Source organism: Salvia miltiorrhiza, unplaced genomic scaffold (assembly GCF_028751815.1).
Source record: "Salvia miltiorrhiza cultivar Shanhuang (shh) unplaced genomic scaffold, IMPLAD_Smil_shh original_scaffold_217, whole genome shotgun sequence".
In the NCBI taxonomy this organism is placed as follows: domain Eukaryota; kingdom Viridiplantae; phylum Streptophyta; class Magnoliopsida; order Lamiales; family Lamiaceae; genus Salvia; species Salvia miltiorrhiza.
The window spans coordinates 454,602-469,737 of record NW_026651503.1 but is presented as its reverse complement, the minus strand read 5'-3'; the positions used below and the strand labels follow the sequence as shown (position 1 = coordinate 469,737).

The 15,136-nt window shown below is 36.2% G+C and overlaps 3 protein-coding genes across 4 annotated transcripts; 2 read left to right on the top strand and 1 right to left on the bottom strand.

The window, feature by feature from the left end:
- Window positions 1-587: 587 nt before the first annotated feature.
- Window positions 588-5,205, top strand: LOC131003513 (4-coumarate--CoA ligase-like 9). 2 transcript variants are annotated; one of them, XM_057930017.1, is made up of 6 exons: window positions 588-1,780; window positions 2,675-2,864; window positions 3,501-3,646; window positions 3,880-3,947; window positions 4,713-4,815; window positions 4,919-5,205. In XM_057930017.1, the coding sequence occupies exons 1-6, from the start codon at window positions 740-742 to the stop codon at window positions 5,042-5,044; spliced, it is 1,674 nt and encodes a 557-aa protein (XP_057786000.1). In that variant the 5' UTR covers window positions 588-739; the 3' UTR covers window positions 5,045-5,205. The 2 variants fall into 2 exon arrangements, with proteins under 2 accessions (XP_057786000.1, XP_057786001.1); XM_057930018.1 differs by having other exon boundaries at window positions 620-1,780; window positions 4,902-5,205.
- Window positions 5,206-8,991: 3,786 nt separating this feature from the next.
- LOC131003484 (uncharacterized) lies at window positions 8,992-11,644 on the bottom strand. Its single transcript, XM_057929970.1, has 2 exons — window positions 11,132-11,644; window positions 8,992-9,149 (listed from the first exon to the last, which is right to left on the bottom strand). The coding sequence occupies exons 1-2, from the start codon at window positions 11,642-11,644 to the stop codon at window positions 9,099-9,101; spliced, it is 564 nt and encodes a 187-aa protein (XP_057785953.1). The 3' UTR covers window positions 8,992-9,098.
- Window positions 9,589-10,524, top strand: LOC131003512 (uncharacterized). The gene is made up of 2 exons (XM_057930016.1): window positions 9,589-9,802; window positions 9,882-10,524. Exons 1-2 carry the CDS (start codon window positions 9,605-9,607, stop codon window positions 10,464-10,466), a joined length of 783 nt encoding a protein of 260 aa, XP_057785999.1. The 5' UTR covers window positions 9,589-9,604; the 3' UTR covers window positions 10,467-10,524.
- Window positions 11,645-15,136: the final 3,492 nt, after the last annotated feature.

The following is a 15,136-nucleotide window of genomic DNA, read 5'->3' as shown; positions in this document are numbered from 1 at the left end:
ATCCGGATCCGACCCGTGGATCCATTTTTTTATAGATATTTTTTTTATATTTTATATTTATTTTATTAATAATATTAAATATATTAAAAATTAAAAATTAAAATAATGCACTATGTCTTGAAAGAAACCCTAGTTTTTACTACAGTTGCTGTAGCCTGTACCATGGATGATGGAGAATTTTTTTCTTAGAAAATGTAATTTGGAAGACTTGTTATCATTGACTTAAGCATTGAGATTTGTTTATTTTGATTTTTTAGTGACTTTTTTTTTCTATGTTGAGACTTTGTATTGCATGAATATGTTTTGTGTAATATTTTTTTATGATGGAAACTAGATATTGTTGATTTTGTGATTTTTTTTAAATTTAATTTAAAAATAGTAGATCCATGGACCATGGATGTGAACCTGTAGACCCGCGGATCTGATGGATCTGGATTTCAAATTTCCAGATTCGTTGGATTTGGGGTGGATCTGAATCCCATAAATTAAAACGAATCTAAATTTGGTATTGAAGAGATCCGGCCCATTGCCATCCCTAATTTTGAATATTCTAAGATTTAACAAAGGCAAATTTGAAAGACAATTAAAGTTGGTATATTTCTCTAAATTAAAATATGTGGGAAAAGCAAGCGCAATAAATTTAGTGAAGCGGGCGGTTGCAAGCGTTGAATAATATACGTACCCCTTATTCGTCTTCTTCGGACCTCATTCAACAGGACAGCAATTAACTCTCATTTCCATGGCGGAAAATCAATCACTCCACTGGCACCGCAGTGACCCCCAAAGCGGCTATTGCTCACAAACCAGAATTTACCGCAGCCTCCACCCCGCCATCCCTCTTCCTCCGCCATCCGCGCCCCTCTCCATCTCCTCCTACGCCATATCCCTTCTTCACTGCCCCACCACCCCTACCTCCGCCGCCCTCTCCAACACCGCATTCCTCATCGATGCAGACACCGGCCACCGCCTCACTTACTCCGCTTTCCTCCAGCGAGTCAGGTCCCTCTCATCCTCCCTCAACTCCCTCATCTCCAAGAACGACGTCGCTTTCATCATCTCCCCGCCCTCGTTCCACGTCCCCGTCCTCTACTTCTCTCTCCTCTCTCTCGGCGTGGCCATCTCGCCGTCCAACCCGCTCTCCTCCCCGTCCGAGCTGGCCCATCAAATCCAGCTCAGCAAACCTTCGGTCGCCTTCTCCACCTCAGCATTCGCCCACAAACTCCCGCCGAATCTCCGCGTCGTCCTCCTCGATTCCCCTGAGTTCCTCTCCATGCTTGAATCTAGGTCTCCGATCAGCTCCGCCGCCGCCGCCGTGAACCAGTCGGATACCGCCGCCGTACTCTATTCCTCCGGCACCACCGGTAAAGTAAAAGGCGTCGTGTTGACCCACCGCAACTTGATAGCTGTGATAACGCAATTTTATCACAACGCAAAAGCGAAACGCGGAGACATGGTCGTTTACGATCATCCTGTTTCACTTTTCACGCTGCCGTTGTTCCACGTCTTTGGATTATTCATGATGATAAGGGCGGCGTCGATGGGGGAGAGCCTGGTGCTGATGGAGAAGTTCGATTTTGTGAAGATGCTGGCGGCGGTGGAGAGATACAGAGTGACTTATATGCCGGTGGCGCCGCCGCTCATCGTTGCGATGGTGAAGTCGGATTTGGTAGATAAGTATGACTTGAGCTCGCTGCAGGTGCTGGGATCGGGAGGAGCGCCGCTGGGGGAGGATGTTGCCGAGCGGTTCAAGGCTAAATTCCCTCACGTGGGTATTGTCCAGGTTCGCGACGCAAATCTGCCATTTTTTCTTGTGTTACCTTAATTATGTGTATTGTTACTGTGTCTGCATATTCTTATGTGGTTAAACACTTGTTGCTGCACTTTGTTGACACAGTATTTTGGTTTGTTGGTTGATGTGCCTGAACACGTTTTGCTTTATTCTTTAATTTATTGGATCTTGAATTTTATGTTATCTTAGTAGCACTATTATAAGGACAAGGTTTATACTAGTTTATATGTGAATAGTAGTAATCCCTTCCATTAGTGTTATTGACTCTACACTAGCAATTAGCAATCCCCGAGAAGTTGATCGTCATAAACAGTGTCTTTAGGACATACACATTATGGGTGTAGTATTTGAATAACAAAGTTAAAACAGCAATCAAATCACCGTTTCTGCCTTTTGTCTTTTGGTTTATGTGAACGCTCATGGATCCCTTTCGAAAACCATAAAAACTAATCATATAAAGGATTTACGACGCCCGCGTGTGTGTGTGAGAGAGAAAGAGAGAGAGGTACATATGCTCTAAGATGCTGTGTAACCTGAAACGAAGACCCTGTATTACTCGCAGGATGTGCTCTAAGATGCTACTTGATTGTGATTTGGAATGTATTGACTGCATAGTTGGAACTGCATATTTTCAGATAACTGGATTGAACAAGAATTTGGAACTGCACCAATTATTACATACTTGAAAATTCATGGACTCATGTTCATTTAATTAGCTCATTGTTATTTCAGTGATGTTGCCTGCGCTTGAATATTCAGACTTCTGAACTCTTAGGGGAAAATAAATCATTTCAAGGAATACTTTCTTTTGTTTTAACTTATTGCTTGGCTGCTGTTCGTTTCGGGCAATTAAATTATTTTTAATAGTAATTTAGTTTTCTCTAGGGCTATGGTTTGACTGAGACTGCAGGAGGGATCACACGTACAACTGAAGCTGAGGATGTCCAGCGATATGGATCTGTAGGCCGCTTGGCTGAGAACATGGAAGCCAAGATAGTTGATCCTGAGAGTGGGGAGTCCTTACCTCCTGGACAACGTGGAGAGTTATGGTTACGAGGGCCTGCAGTTATGAAAGGTAATGGATTAACGACCTGATGTTGTCCTACAGTTTCATGTTTAGAAAAGTATTTGCATATTACATCCGAGTCGTATTATTGATTTTCCAACATTATCAGTTGCCTGGATAATTCATGTCCTGTTCATGGTTAGGAAACTTGCCCCTGTTTTACAGGTGCTCAAATTGGTTCACTCTACTTGTTAGTGTAGAAGCACTTATATGTGCTTTTACTTATTTGTCACCTAAAGCTAAATGAATGAAACTTAATTGTATGTGCTTAGGCAGTCTAAGCCTGCCGGATGAGGTACCTGGCGATGGAGTTCATCTACAATCTATTTAGCGTTCTTCCATAAAGGTGCTCTATGTGATGCGATGACAAGAAGCAATATCCTCTACTTTGTGTGTTATTGTGAGATAGTAAAAATGGAAAGTGTATGAATCATATTAATGTTTTGAGTGGAATCCATAGGTTTTGGTAGGTTTGATGAACAATAGTCAGGAGGTGGTGATCATGGAAACTGGACAAAAGAGGAGCTTGGTGTTTTAAATTGCATATGCCTTGCATTCTATCTCTTGGACCAAATTTAAAGTTTGAACCACAGGATTATCCATATGATATTTATGATTAATGGGATCAATGTGCGACTCTCACAGGTTATGCAGGAGACGATGCAGCTACAGCTGCAACCTTGGATTCAGAAGGGTGGTTAAAGACCGGGGATCTATGTTATTTTGACTCTGACGGGTTACTCTACATTGTTGATAGGTTGAAAGAATTGATAAAATACAAGGGATATCAGGTGATTCTTTCTATACTCAATTTTTTAATATATATTTGCATGTTCTGTGCAACTTCTTTATATATTCTATGCAAAGGTTCTCACATTCTCATGATAAGAAGGTTTTTAGTTTAACCTCACCCTATATCTCTATATATATATTGGGGGGAAGGGGGACTGAATTGGGCATCGACAATAGATTTATTTCATCACTGTTTGGGCATGTTTCTCAACAGAAAATGTGATTTCTGCAGGTTCCGCCAGCAGAGCTGGAACAATTACTTCAGTCAATTCCTCAAATTGCTGATGCAGCAGTGATCCCGTAAACATTCTCTCCTCTTGATCATAACTTTCTTTTTCCATGTCGGTATAAGGGTAAATTGGCAATATGCTTGAGTTTTCTGTCTCCGTCCGCTTTGGCATTGCCTCAAAATAACTGAGCTGAAAGTCATAAATTTGCCTATTCTTCTAGCCTCTCATTTGAAATTGTTGTAGTGGTGGACTATGTGGGGAGGGAACCCTGTGTGCACTAGGTAAACCCCGCGGTTTACAATCTACGAAACCTTTTACTATGTGGGGAGGAAACCCCACGGTTTACAATCACATGTAGTAAAAGAAACCTTTTCCTTCCTTGAACACGAACACACCATGCTGATATATGATGCTCTCGACACTGTGGAAGTGATCGTTCGTTCCTCCAGCATTTGACCTTCACATTTCAACTTTAGGAAGCTTTTATAGGAAATTTTATCCATTAATGATAAAAATGAAACGAAGTAAAAGTTATTGCAGAAAGTCAATTCCCTACATGATCATGTTTCAAAGAATCATATTGTTGAAATTGAATAATTACCGTCACGATCTACATATTATAACATTCTTGGGAGCTGCAAGTGGTCGAGAGTATTTGTACAATTTCCGGAAGGAGGCAACCTGAGTTTGTGATCTCTAACTATGCAAAGGACAAACCATCATCAGTATCTACTATCTAGTTTTAAGAATTTACTTAATGCACTCATACGAACTGCTTTAAGCACGTAAAGATTGTGTTCGTGTTGATTTGCTACCTCTTATTGGCTTTTGCTAGATATCCCGATGAAGAAGCAGGCCAGATTCCTATGGCCTGTGTTGTGAGAAAACCCGGTACCACCATTTCTGCAACTCAGATAATGGAGTTGATCGCGAAACAGGCAAGTCAGCTTACTTCCATAAGCTGTGTAATATTCTTTACTCTTTCACTTGTTTAAGGTGGAAACTGGTAGTAAAGATATTGTAGTGGGATCTATGTTACAGGTTGCTCCATATAAAAAGATTAGACGAGTTTCATTTGTGAATGCAATCCCAAAATCTCCAGCAGGAAAGATCTTGCGGCGGGAGTTGGTTCATCTTGCTCTCTCCACTTCTTCATCTAAATTGTAAAAATCAAATACTATATCACATACCTCACAATTTCCAAACTCTTGTTTCCAATTGTTCTTTTCTCCCTTGTTGTAAAAGACCAATAATTAAAGGCCTGGGTGAAAATACAATACTACTTTTTGGTGAATTTCATCTTTTCGGATTTCAGTCACCACCAAAAACTCTTGTCGGTTATCATCCTTCACTTTAGTCTTTACTCCTCCTACTCTCATTCTGCTTCTGCTTCAAATTTGTTTGGTAATTGTAACTTTCATTGCGGAGTTACATAATAATACAAGCTTATCTTTTCAATGTATTATGTGATTGATTATTATATAGGAGTTACATCAATCTGTTTGAAATTTGGAATTTTGGATTGCGTAATTAATATGATGATACTTTCTCAAAAAAAATTATCAAACAATTGCAAAGAATTATAATTATTCACTCCGTCCCACTTTTATAGTCCCTTATTCATTTTTTAGATGTCCTACAATATAGTCCACTTTCTAAATTAAATTAGCATTAAATTTTTTTTTTTTTTTTACCAAAGTAACCTTATTTAAATATAGTCAAACATAGAATAAATAAGGGCAAAATTGAATAATTACATATATTTTGTATTTTTCAAGTACTATTTGAATTTTTCAAACACTATTTATTGCATTTTCTTAATATGTGTGAAAAAGTGAAATGGACTATGGAGGTGGGACGGATAAAAACTATGCATAATGATACTTTCTCATAAAAATTATCAAACAATTGCAAAGAATTATAATTATAAAAAATATGCATAAATTATTATAACTATATACTCCCTCCGTCCCCAAAATAAGTTCCTCTTTGGGGACGGCACAGATTTTAAGGAAAAGTGGTAAAATGTATTGATAGTAGAGAAAAATATGTTATACTCAATTAGTATTGGGAGTGATGAAACGGCGAAAAAGTGTTATGGAGTAATTGGTATTGAGAGTGGTGAAAAAGTGAAAACTAAGAATAAATAAAGTATTATTAGTGGTGGGGTAGTTGTCCAAAAATGAAAAGAAAGAAAAATGAAATTATTTGAAGGACGTTCCAAAAAAGAAAAAGATGAACTTATTTCAGAGACGGATGAAGTATATTCTCTGTAAATTAAATGGTTAGGAGGGATACAATGTCAATAAGTGTATCATATTTTGTTTGTGTTGTAAAATTTATTAATTTGTTTGTTAATCTCATCTCACGAATAAGTTTTCAATTTTCAATTAAATTAATTGTTGCCTCAAGTTTCCATAATTGAGGATATGAGTAAACTTGTGCACTAGTATATGACTTGGGTCTTGGGCATCAGCAACAAATCAAAATTCAATGTATTAAATGAGATCACAAATTCTCCTATCGTACCGCATGTATAGGTAAGACAGATTGAATCACGATTAGGGAATGGGTTGGAGCAGATCTGGGTGTAGATCGCGGGTCTAGATCGAATAATTCAAAGTAATTATTATTGTGATAAAAAGTAACAATCGACATAAAGAAATGTAAAGTTTTTAAAATATTATCTTTTTTTATATCAATATTTACTTTTTGTTATAACAATAATTATTTTTATAGTCCGACCATAAAAGCAACCCACGACTTGCCAAAGCCTCGACCCGATCCGTCTTTTCCATACACTTGGTCTCACAGGCAGTAACGGAGTGGACCACACCACTTTCCTCCTGAAAAGTAAGTTTCTTAATTTTCGTGCCCAAAATAAGTGAGCCTATTATAATGGGACGGAGGGATTATAAAAGAGCCTCGTTTTGAAAAAGTTGATATGCCTATTATATCCCTCATATAGACTTAATTTAAGATTTATTGTATTATTTAATATACATATAATAAATTTAGAAACATATTATGATTTATGTTTTATATTTTAATACTTATTTAGGTAGTAGTATCTATTAGAACTCTTCATCTACATAAGTTAGTATTTTTAATTCTGTAAATTTAATAATTCAAAATTACAATCCATTTATAAAAAAAATTAAAATTACAACACAAAGGATTTATTTAATAGTTTTATTAGAAGTTTAATTTTGCTAGAATCCTTAGAATCAAAATAATTATACAAAGATGAAATGTAAAAAATAAACATGAATTTTAATAAATCTTTTTTTTTGGGTCATGTTTTTATATTAAACTTGGATGAGTTTTTTTTTTATTACTAGTCTATCGCCCACGCAATGCGTGGGAATATCTTATACATTACGATATTAAATAAATTTAAAATATAAAATAATATATACAAAGAACATAATCAAATATAAAAATGTGTGTCTATATACATAGAGGGAATAAAAGACATATTATTATTATTATTATTATTATTATTATTATTATTATGAGAAGGAATAACTATTCTTAATCATTTAAGAAGAAGAGGAGCCACCGGAATTGATTGAACAACAATCGCGCCGTTTGAAGAAAAGGAGCCCTAGAAATTGTTTGAACAACCACCGCCACCTTCAATTTCATTCGCCCAAACTGCCATCATCCGAACAAGCAGCCGGCGAACTTGATTCCGACCGAACAAGCAGCCAAAGTCGAGCCCTAAAAATTGCTTCAAACCGTCGTCAATTTTCTCTTGTTTTTGTTGGAATGATTTATTCAAAAACCCTATTGTAGTCGAAAAATTTGGTAGGGATAAAGCTCTCTTTTTGGCAGTCGAAAAATCAGGGATTTCCCTTTTCTTGTTCAACTCCGGTGAGAAGAAATCCCAAAATTACCCCACTGTATATTCTTCTGGTAAAAACGTGTGATGGTGTATTGATTATTTGACTTTCTCAAACTTAATCTGGGTCATCCATTTATGATGGATCAAGGGACACTATTTATTCTTAGTACTCTATATAAGATCCATTCTCACATTAACTTGATCATATATATATATATATATAGTACTAAAAAAATAGAAAGGTATTAATACCTTTCTATATGTAATAACTTTTATACAAATATTATTTAGGATAAATTTAGTATTACCTTTCTATTTATTAGTACAATATATACATAAAGGTACTATTTCAATCTATATGTAGAACACGTATGAATTCATTGTATAAATGTATGAATTGCAAAAAATAAATTTTTGTTACCTTTGGGATTCGAATTTAGGACCATGATTTCATCCAACAGGTTACAAGATGATGAATCAAACTGTAAATATTGATGATCTAAGGGTTGAAAATTATTCTTATTATATAATTTAAGAAGTGTACTTATTTTAACCCTTCCCTATATATATATATATATATATATATATATATATAGGGTTGGGTTCCGGTGAATCCCTATGCTTATAATAGATCCGTAGATCCAAATCTAGACCACACATTTATGACATGTGGCGCATCAAGATGGTGACACGTGGCAAGGCATTTCAAGGCAAAATCTGGAGAGGGGTAAAATTGGAATGTAATTTTTGAAAAAAAAAAATAGATTTTCTCAAAATAGGTACTCCCTCCGTCCCGTTAATCAAGTCCCCTTTCTTTTGGGCACGGGTATTTAGGAGAGTTAAAGTGGATGTAAAAGTAAATGACCCCACATGTTTAGTGTAATATTTAATGTTATTTATACACTAACTAATTTCTTTAACTAATTGCCTTTAAAAAATAAATTAAAATCTGGAATAATTTTAAAACTTATTTATTCATTAATTAATTAAGTTGATTAATTATTTGACTTTAATCTGCCGAAAATGAGAAATTGTGGCAGTAGACCAATTTAACCAAAAAGGCACCTTTTACACCAATTTAACTTGATTAATTAAATGAGTTTAAAAGAGGCGCCAACAAATAGAACTTGCAGTACACAAATTTAACCAAAACCAATTTCATATATTACTGTTCATCGCCAAAAAAAAGGCGGCAGAGGCTGTACAAATACAATTGCTGCTTCATTTATTGCATTACATTCTTCCTTGCAATAAATGAGCCAAAAAAAAAGAGAATGAGGAGGAAGGATTTGACAACACAAGAAAGAACTTCAATTCTTCAAACCTTGCTTTTAGAGTGCAAGAATGGGAAGCCACCAAGAGGCAAGATGAAAGCTATGGAGGAGAAGTTCCATGTCTGCCGGAAGACCATTTCTCGCATTTGGGCTGAAGCAAAACATCAACAACAGCAAGGTCAGTGCATAAGTTCACAGAGTAAGAAGATATGTAGGCCAAGGAGAAGAAGGGTGCACATAGACCTAGAACTAATTGCAAGTATAGAGTTAACAAAGCGATCAACAATTAGAAGGCTAGCAAAAGGCATAAACTGCAGCAAGAGTACTGTTGGGCGTTGGGTAGATCAAGGGCTGATCAAAGCACACACTAATGCAATAAAACCTGACCTTACAGCAGCAAATAAGCTGTTAAGGATGAGGTTTTGCCTCGATGCAATGGAGTATGACCGGCAACAAGATGCATTGAGGTTCAAGACCATGCATAACACTATACATATTGATGAGAAATGGTTTTACATAACCAAAAGTTCTCAAAGGTGGTACTTAACTCCAGCAGAGGCTGAGCCACATAGAGCTTGCAAAAACAAAAAGTTCATCCAAAAGGTGATGTTTTCGTGCGCAGTGTGCAGGCCATTGTTTGCTCAAGATGGTAGTGTGTTGTTTGATGGGAAGATAGGCATCTTCCCATATACAGAGATGGTGGCAGCCAAGAGATCAAGTAAAAACAGAGTGGCAGGAACTCTAGAGCAAAAGTCAATAGAGAGCATCACAAAGGATGTTGTTAGAGAGGGGTTCATCAAGCAGGTAATACTCTTAGTATGCAATCAAGTTCAGTTTATTTACTTGAAATATGTACTGATGTATGAATGATAAATTGTGGCAGCTTGTACCTGCCATCAAGGCCAAGTGGCCCTCCTTTTACAGCAAGGATATCTTTATACAACAAGATAATGCAAGACCACACATTAGAAATGATGACTTAGAGTTTAGAGAGGTTGCATCAAGTGATGGTTTCAATATCAACATAATTCATCAACCTCCAAACTCACCCGACACCAATATCAATGACCTTGGTTGGTTTAGGGCAATTCAAAGCCTACAACAGGAGACTGCATGCTTCAATGTGGATGATTTAGTAAAAGCAGTGGTATCTTCTTTTGAAGAACTAGACCCTATGACTTTGAATTGTGTTTTTTTAAGCTTACAAGGTTGTATGCTAGAGACTTTGAAGGTGAAGGGGCAGAATTGCTACAAATTACCCCATATGAAGAAAGGCTCGTTGATTAGACAAGATAGGCTGCCACTATGTTTGGATGTTCCACAACAACTTGTGAGTGAAAGCATAGCACATTTGGAAGAAAAAGGTGAAGTTGAAGGCATTGAAGAACTTAAACAGAGATTGGGAATTCATGAAGCAACATTAGATGGCATTGAATCACAGTTCAATGCCCTAATGTTACTTGACTAATGACAAGGTACTCAAGTCTCTTTTTTTGTGGTTTTGTAAATGTGTACAGCAACCTATAGTAGGGCTGGTGTTGTTTTTTTGTTTTTGGAAATATGTACACACACATGGTAAATGATTTAGTAATGGTGAATGCTTTAGTTCGCCCTCTTGCCTAGCTACCATCACTACATATGAAGTAGTGGGCAACAAAACAAGTTGCAGAACCACTGAAAGCATGATTTAGTGAGCAACAACAGCAACCACCACCCAAGAACAGAATAAGAACAGTTTGAACCATCAACCACAGAGCAACAACAGAAACCACCACCCAAGAACAGAACAGCAAGTGGCAATCAGCCCACATACAGAGCAAGAAGTGGCAATCAGCCCACATAGAGAGCAAAAATAGAACATCAAGTGGCAATCAGCCCACATACATAGAAACAACAGCCGAAGCCACCAAATACAGATCACACAATAGCCATCAACACCAATACAAAGCTACAACAGCCATACCCAACATCTCATAGCAATAAAGAAATCATAGATGGCCTTAATTAAATTTGTATGTGCATTATTTCATCATTTCAGCATAGACAACACCAACACAGCCCTAGTACTCTTGCATGCAATCAATTAACCCAGAGATAACAGTCACATAACAAAGGCAAAATGGAAGATCTCACCCGAAACATCATTGGGTAAAAAATGGCGAGCAGTTTAAGGTGGGCGTTGGATGCAGTGTGCCAAGACTGAATTGGTTCAACTGATTTCATCGCCAATTCATCCGAACTCGCCTCCAATTCCTCCAATTCCTCGAAGCTAGGGTTTGCCTCGCTCAGAAAATCATTTCCCCAAGATTCATAACAAAAGAGGTCAAGATCTCCCTCAATTTCAGACGATGTAGTACCACACAAAGGTATTGAGTGAGAAACGTACGGTTTCATCCTTGCGGGGCAAGGGCGTCGAAAGATCGGAGGTCGGAAAGGAGGGGGCGAGCGCCGATCTGCCGCGTCGTCTCTAATCTCTTCGCAATCTGACTCGCCGACACCACTCTCCTCGGGTGATGGCGGCGACGTCTCCGACATGGAGAAAGGGAAGTACACCGGCGGCGGATCACCCCAGGAAAGGCAAGAATCTTCGGAGTCCGGAACCACCTCTCCGCTCAGATATTCCTTCCAACCGAAGGGAGGCTTCATCACGGCGGATTTCAGAACGGAAGGCACGGCGGCTGTAAGAACGGAGAGGCACAGAGGAAGACGAAGGCCAAAATCTAGGGTTTTCCCCTTGTAGGAGGGCGGCGCAGTCAGAGAGACGAGAGGAAAGAGAGAGTGGCAGATTTAGGCGAGAATTGGGATGGGTTGGTTTTTAGGGTTTTCATTTAAGTTTAAAGGGGATTTATTAACACTTAATTAACTCAACTAATCATCCCCTAATTCATGCCAAAAAAGGAAAGGGGACTTGTTACATGGGACGCCCCAAAAAGGAATACGGGACTTGAATATTGGGACGAATGGAGTATATTTTAGATGCATAAAGTTTCATACGAGAATGCATGAACTTTCATATAAAAATGCATAAAGTTTCATATAAAAATGCATAAGATTTCACCCCACCCCCCACACCCCTGAACCCCACCCCACCCCAGAACCCGACCCCACCCACCCCCTACCCCCCACCCCCCCAAATTTTTTTTTTATTATTTTATTTTTTTAAAAACTGATTTTCTGACCACTGACCCACCCCTACCCCCCACCCCCCCACCCACCCAAACCCCCCACAATTTTTTTTTTATTTTTTTTATTTTCTCAAAAACTGATTTTCTGACCACTGACCCCCCCACCCCACAAAAAATTTTTTTTTTTTTGAAAATCAGTTTTGAAAAAAATAAAAAAATAAAAATTTTTTTTGGGGGGGGTGGGGGGTGGGTGGGTGGGGGTCGACCAACAATCAGAAAATCAGTTTTTGAAAAAAAAAAATTTGGGGGGGGGGGTGGGGGTGGGTGGGGTGGGGGGGCAGGGGCAGGGGTGGGGTGGCGAAACTACCAGATTTATTAAAATGAAATGCATTTTTTGTATAATTTAATGCATTTTTATATGAAAACTTTATGCATTTTTGTTTGATTTTATATGCATGTGAAACATGCCTATTTTTGGGGGGTGGTGTGGGCTGGATTGGGGGGTGGTATGGGGTGGGGTGGTGAAAATACCAAAATTGGAAAAATTAAATGCATTTTTCTGTTCAAAGTTATGCATTTCATGTGAAAACTTTATGCATATTTGTGTGAAACTATATGCATCTAAAATATATCTATTTTGAGAAAATCTAAAAAAAAAATATATTTTTTTAATTATTAAATTCGAAAATTACATTCCAATTTTACCCCTCCAGATTTTGCCTTGGAATCCTTGCCACGTGTCACCATCTTGATGCGCCACATGTCATAAATGTGTGGTCAAGATTTGGATCTAGGGATCTATTATAAGCATTGGGATCTATATGATCCCATTCCTATATATATATATATATATATATATATATATATATATATATATATACCCTATATATATATAGGGTAGGGTTAATATAAAAACCCATCTTAAGATGAAAACTAGGAACCAATTTAAAGCCATTGATTTAAATAAAATAGAGGGCTGAGATTAAACTACAGATGCACAATTTCGATTGCATAGATGCACAGTTTCAATTGCATAGATGCACAATTTCGATTTGCTTGAGTATTTTGCATTGTTGGTTTCAATTGCATAAATTGCATATTTTTTAAGTGCACAGTAAAATATAATAGATGCACAATTTCTTTTGTTGACTAAATCCTAACCATTAGATCTAATATTTAAAAGGTCAAGATTATGTTCCTAGTTCTCATTTTAACAGAGGTTTTTATTAGAACCTCTTCATATATATATATATATATATATATATATATATATATATATATAGGGAGAGGTTCAAATAAGAACCACTAAATAAAATTAGAACAGAGAACCATTTTAAACCATTCGATCATCAAGATCTACGGTGGATGCATCATCTTGGTGGATGAATGCAGATCCTGGGTTCGAATCCTGAAGGGAGCAAAAAAATTATTATTTTCGGATGCATTAAATTTAATGTTGAATGCATTAATTTATATAGTAGATGTATTGATTTTAATGGTTCTTATGTTCTCACGATAAGTGTGGTTCTCACTATAACCGCACCCTATATATATATATATATGGGGAGGGCTAGAATAAAAACACTCTTAAGTGTATAAAATATAAATGATTTATGGTTGATTCGTAACCCTGTTGGATGGATCTATGATCCTGAGTTCGAATCTCAAAGGTAGCAAAAATTTATTTTTCACAATTCATACCTTTATACATCGAATTCATACGTGTTCTACATAAAATTCATACATTGAAATTGCTCTTATATCAAATATTTAAGATGTGTTCTCATCTTAAAATAAGAAATAAGAGCAATTTTTAATGTATGAATTTTATGTAAAACACGTATGAATTCGCTTTATAAATGTATGAATTGTGAAAAATAAATTTTTGCTACCTTTGGGATTCGAACTCAGGACCATAAATCCATCCAACAGGATTACGAATCAACCGTAGATCTTGATGATCTAAGGGCTGAAAATGATTCTTATTTTATATATTAAGAAATGCTCTTATTTTAGCCCTTCCCTACACACACACACACACACACACACACACATATATATATATATATATGGTTAGTTTTTATGGAGAAATTAATTTTTTTTTTCTGAAAGTTAGGAACATTGAACATGTCAATAATTTTTTATGAACATAGCAATAATTTTATTGAACGTTTGAGGACCGAATCCTGGAGTGCGAAATTTTAAACAAATACATCTTTTCAATAAATATGTTCGTTCATAAAAAATTACTGACATGTTCATCACAATTATTGATATATTCATCAAAATCTGGATACGAGATTTATTCTTAATTCTGGACTGTTTGATGGATCATGATCAATGGATGAGATTGTTTCTCACTTTTTTAAATATTTGTCTTTCTCAATAGAACGTTTCCCTATATATATATGTGTGTGTGTGTGTATATATACACACACACATATATACTTACAACAAAGAAATAGTTGGAAATGGAAATAGAAAACCGTTATTTGAACAAATCATGCTGGCTAATTATATTAATTTATGGCGGTATTAATAGTATACTTTGAAATGTAATCAAAGATTATTAATTAATAATATAGTTAATAATTAAGTATTTAATACTATACTATTATTTACTAAAATTATTCTAAAAACAGAAAGTTAGAAAAGCTGAAAAACTGAAGTTTCTATTTAAAGCAATCCGTAATCGTTATTATATATTATATAGATATCATATCACTAAAATAAACGCCCCATTAATAAATTATATATATATATATCTAAAATAAAAATACTTCTTAAAATATAAAATATAAATAATTTTCAGCCCTTAGATCATCAAGATCTACGGTTGATTCGTAACAATGTTGGATGAATTCGTGGTCCTGAGTTTGAATCCCAAAGGTAACAAAAATTTATTTTTCACAATTCGTAACCCTGTTGGACGAATTCATACGCATTCTACATAAAATTCGTACATTGAAATATATTTTTATTTTTATTTTAAGAAGTGTTTTCACGGTAGCCC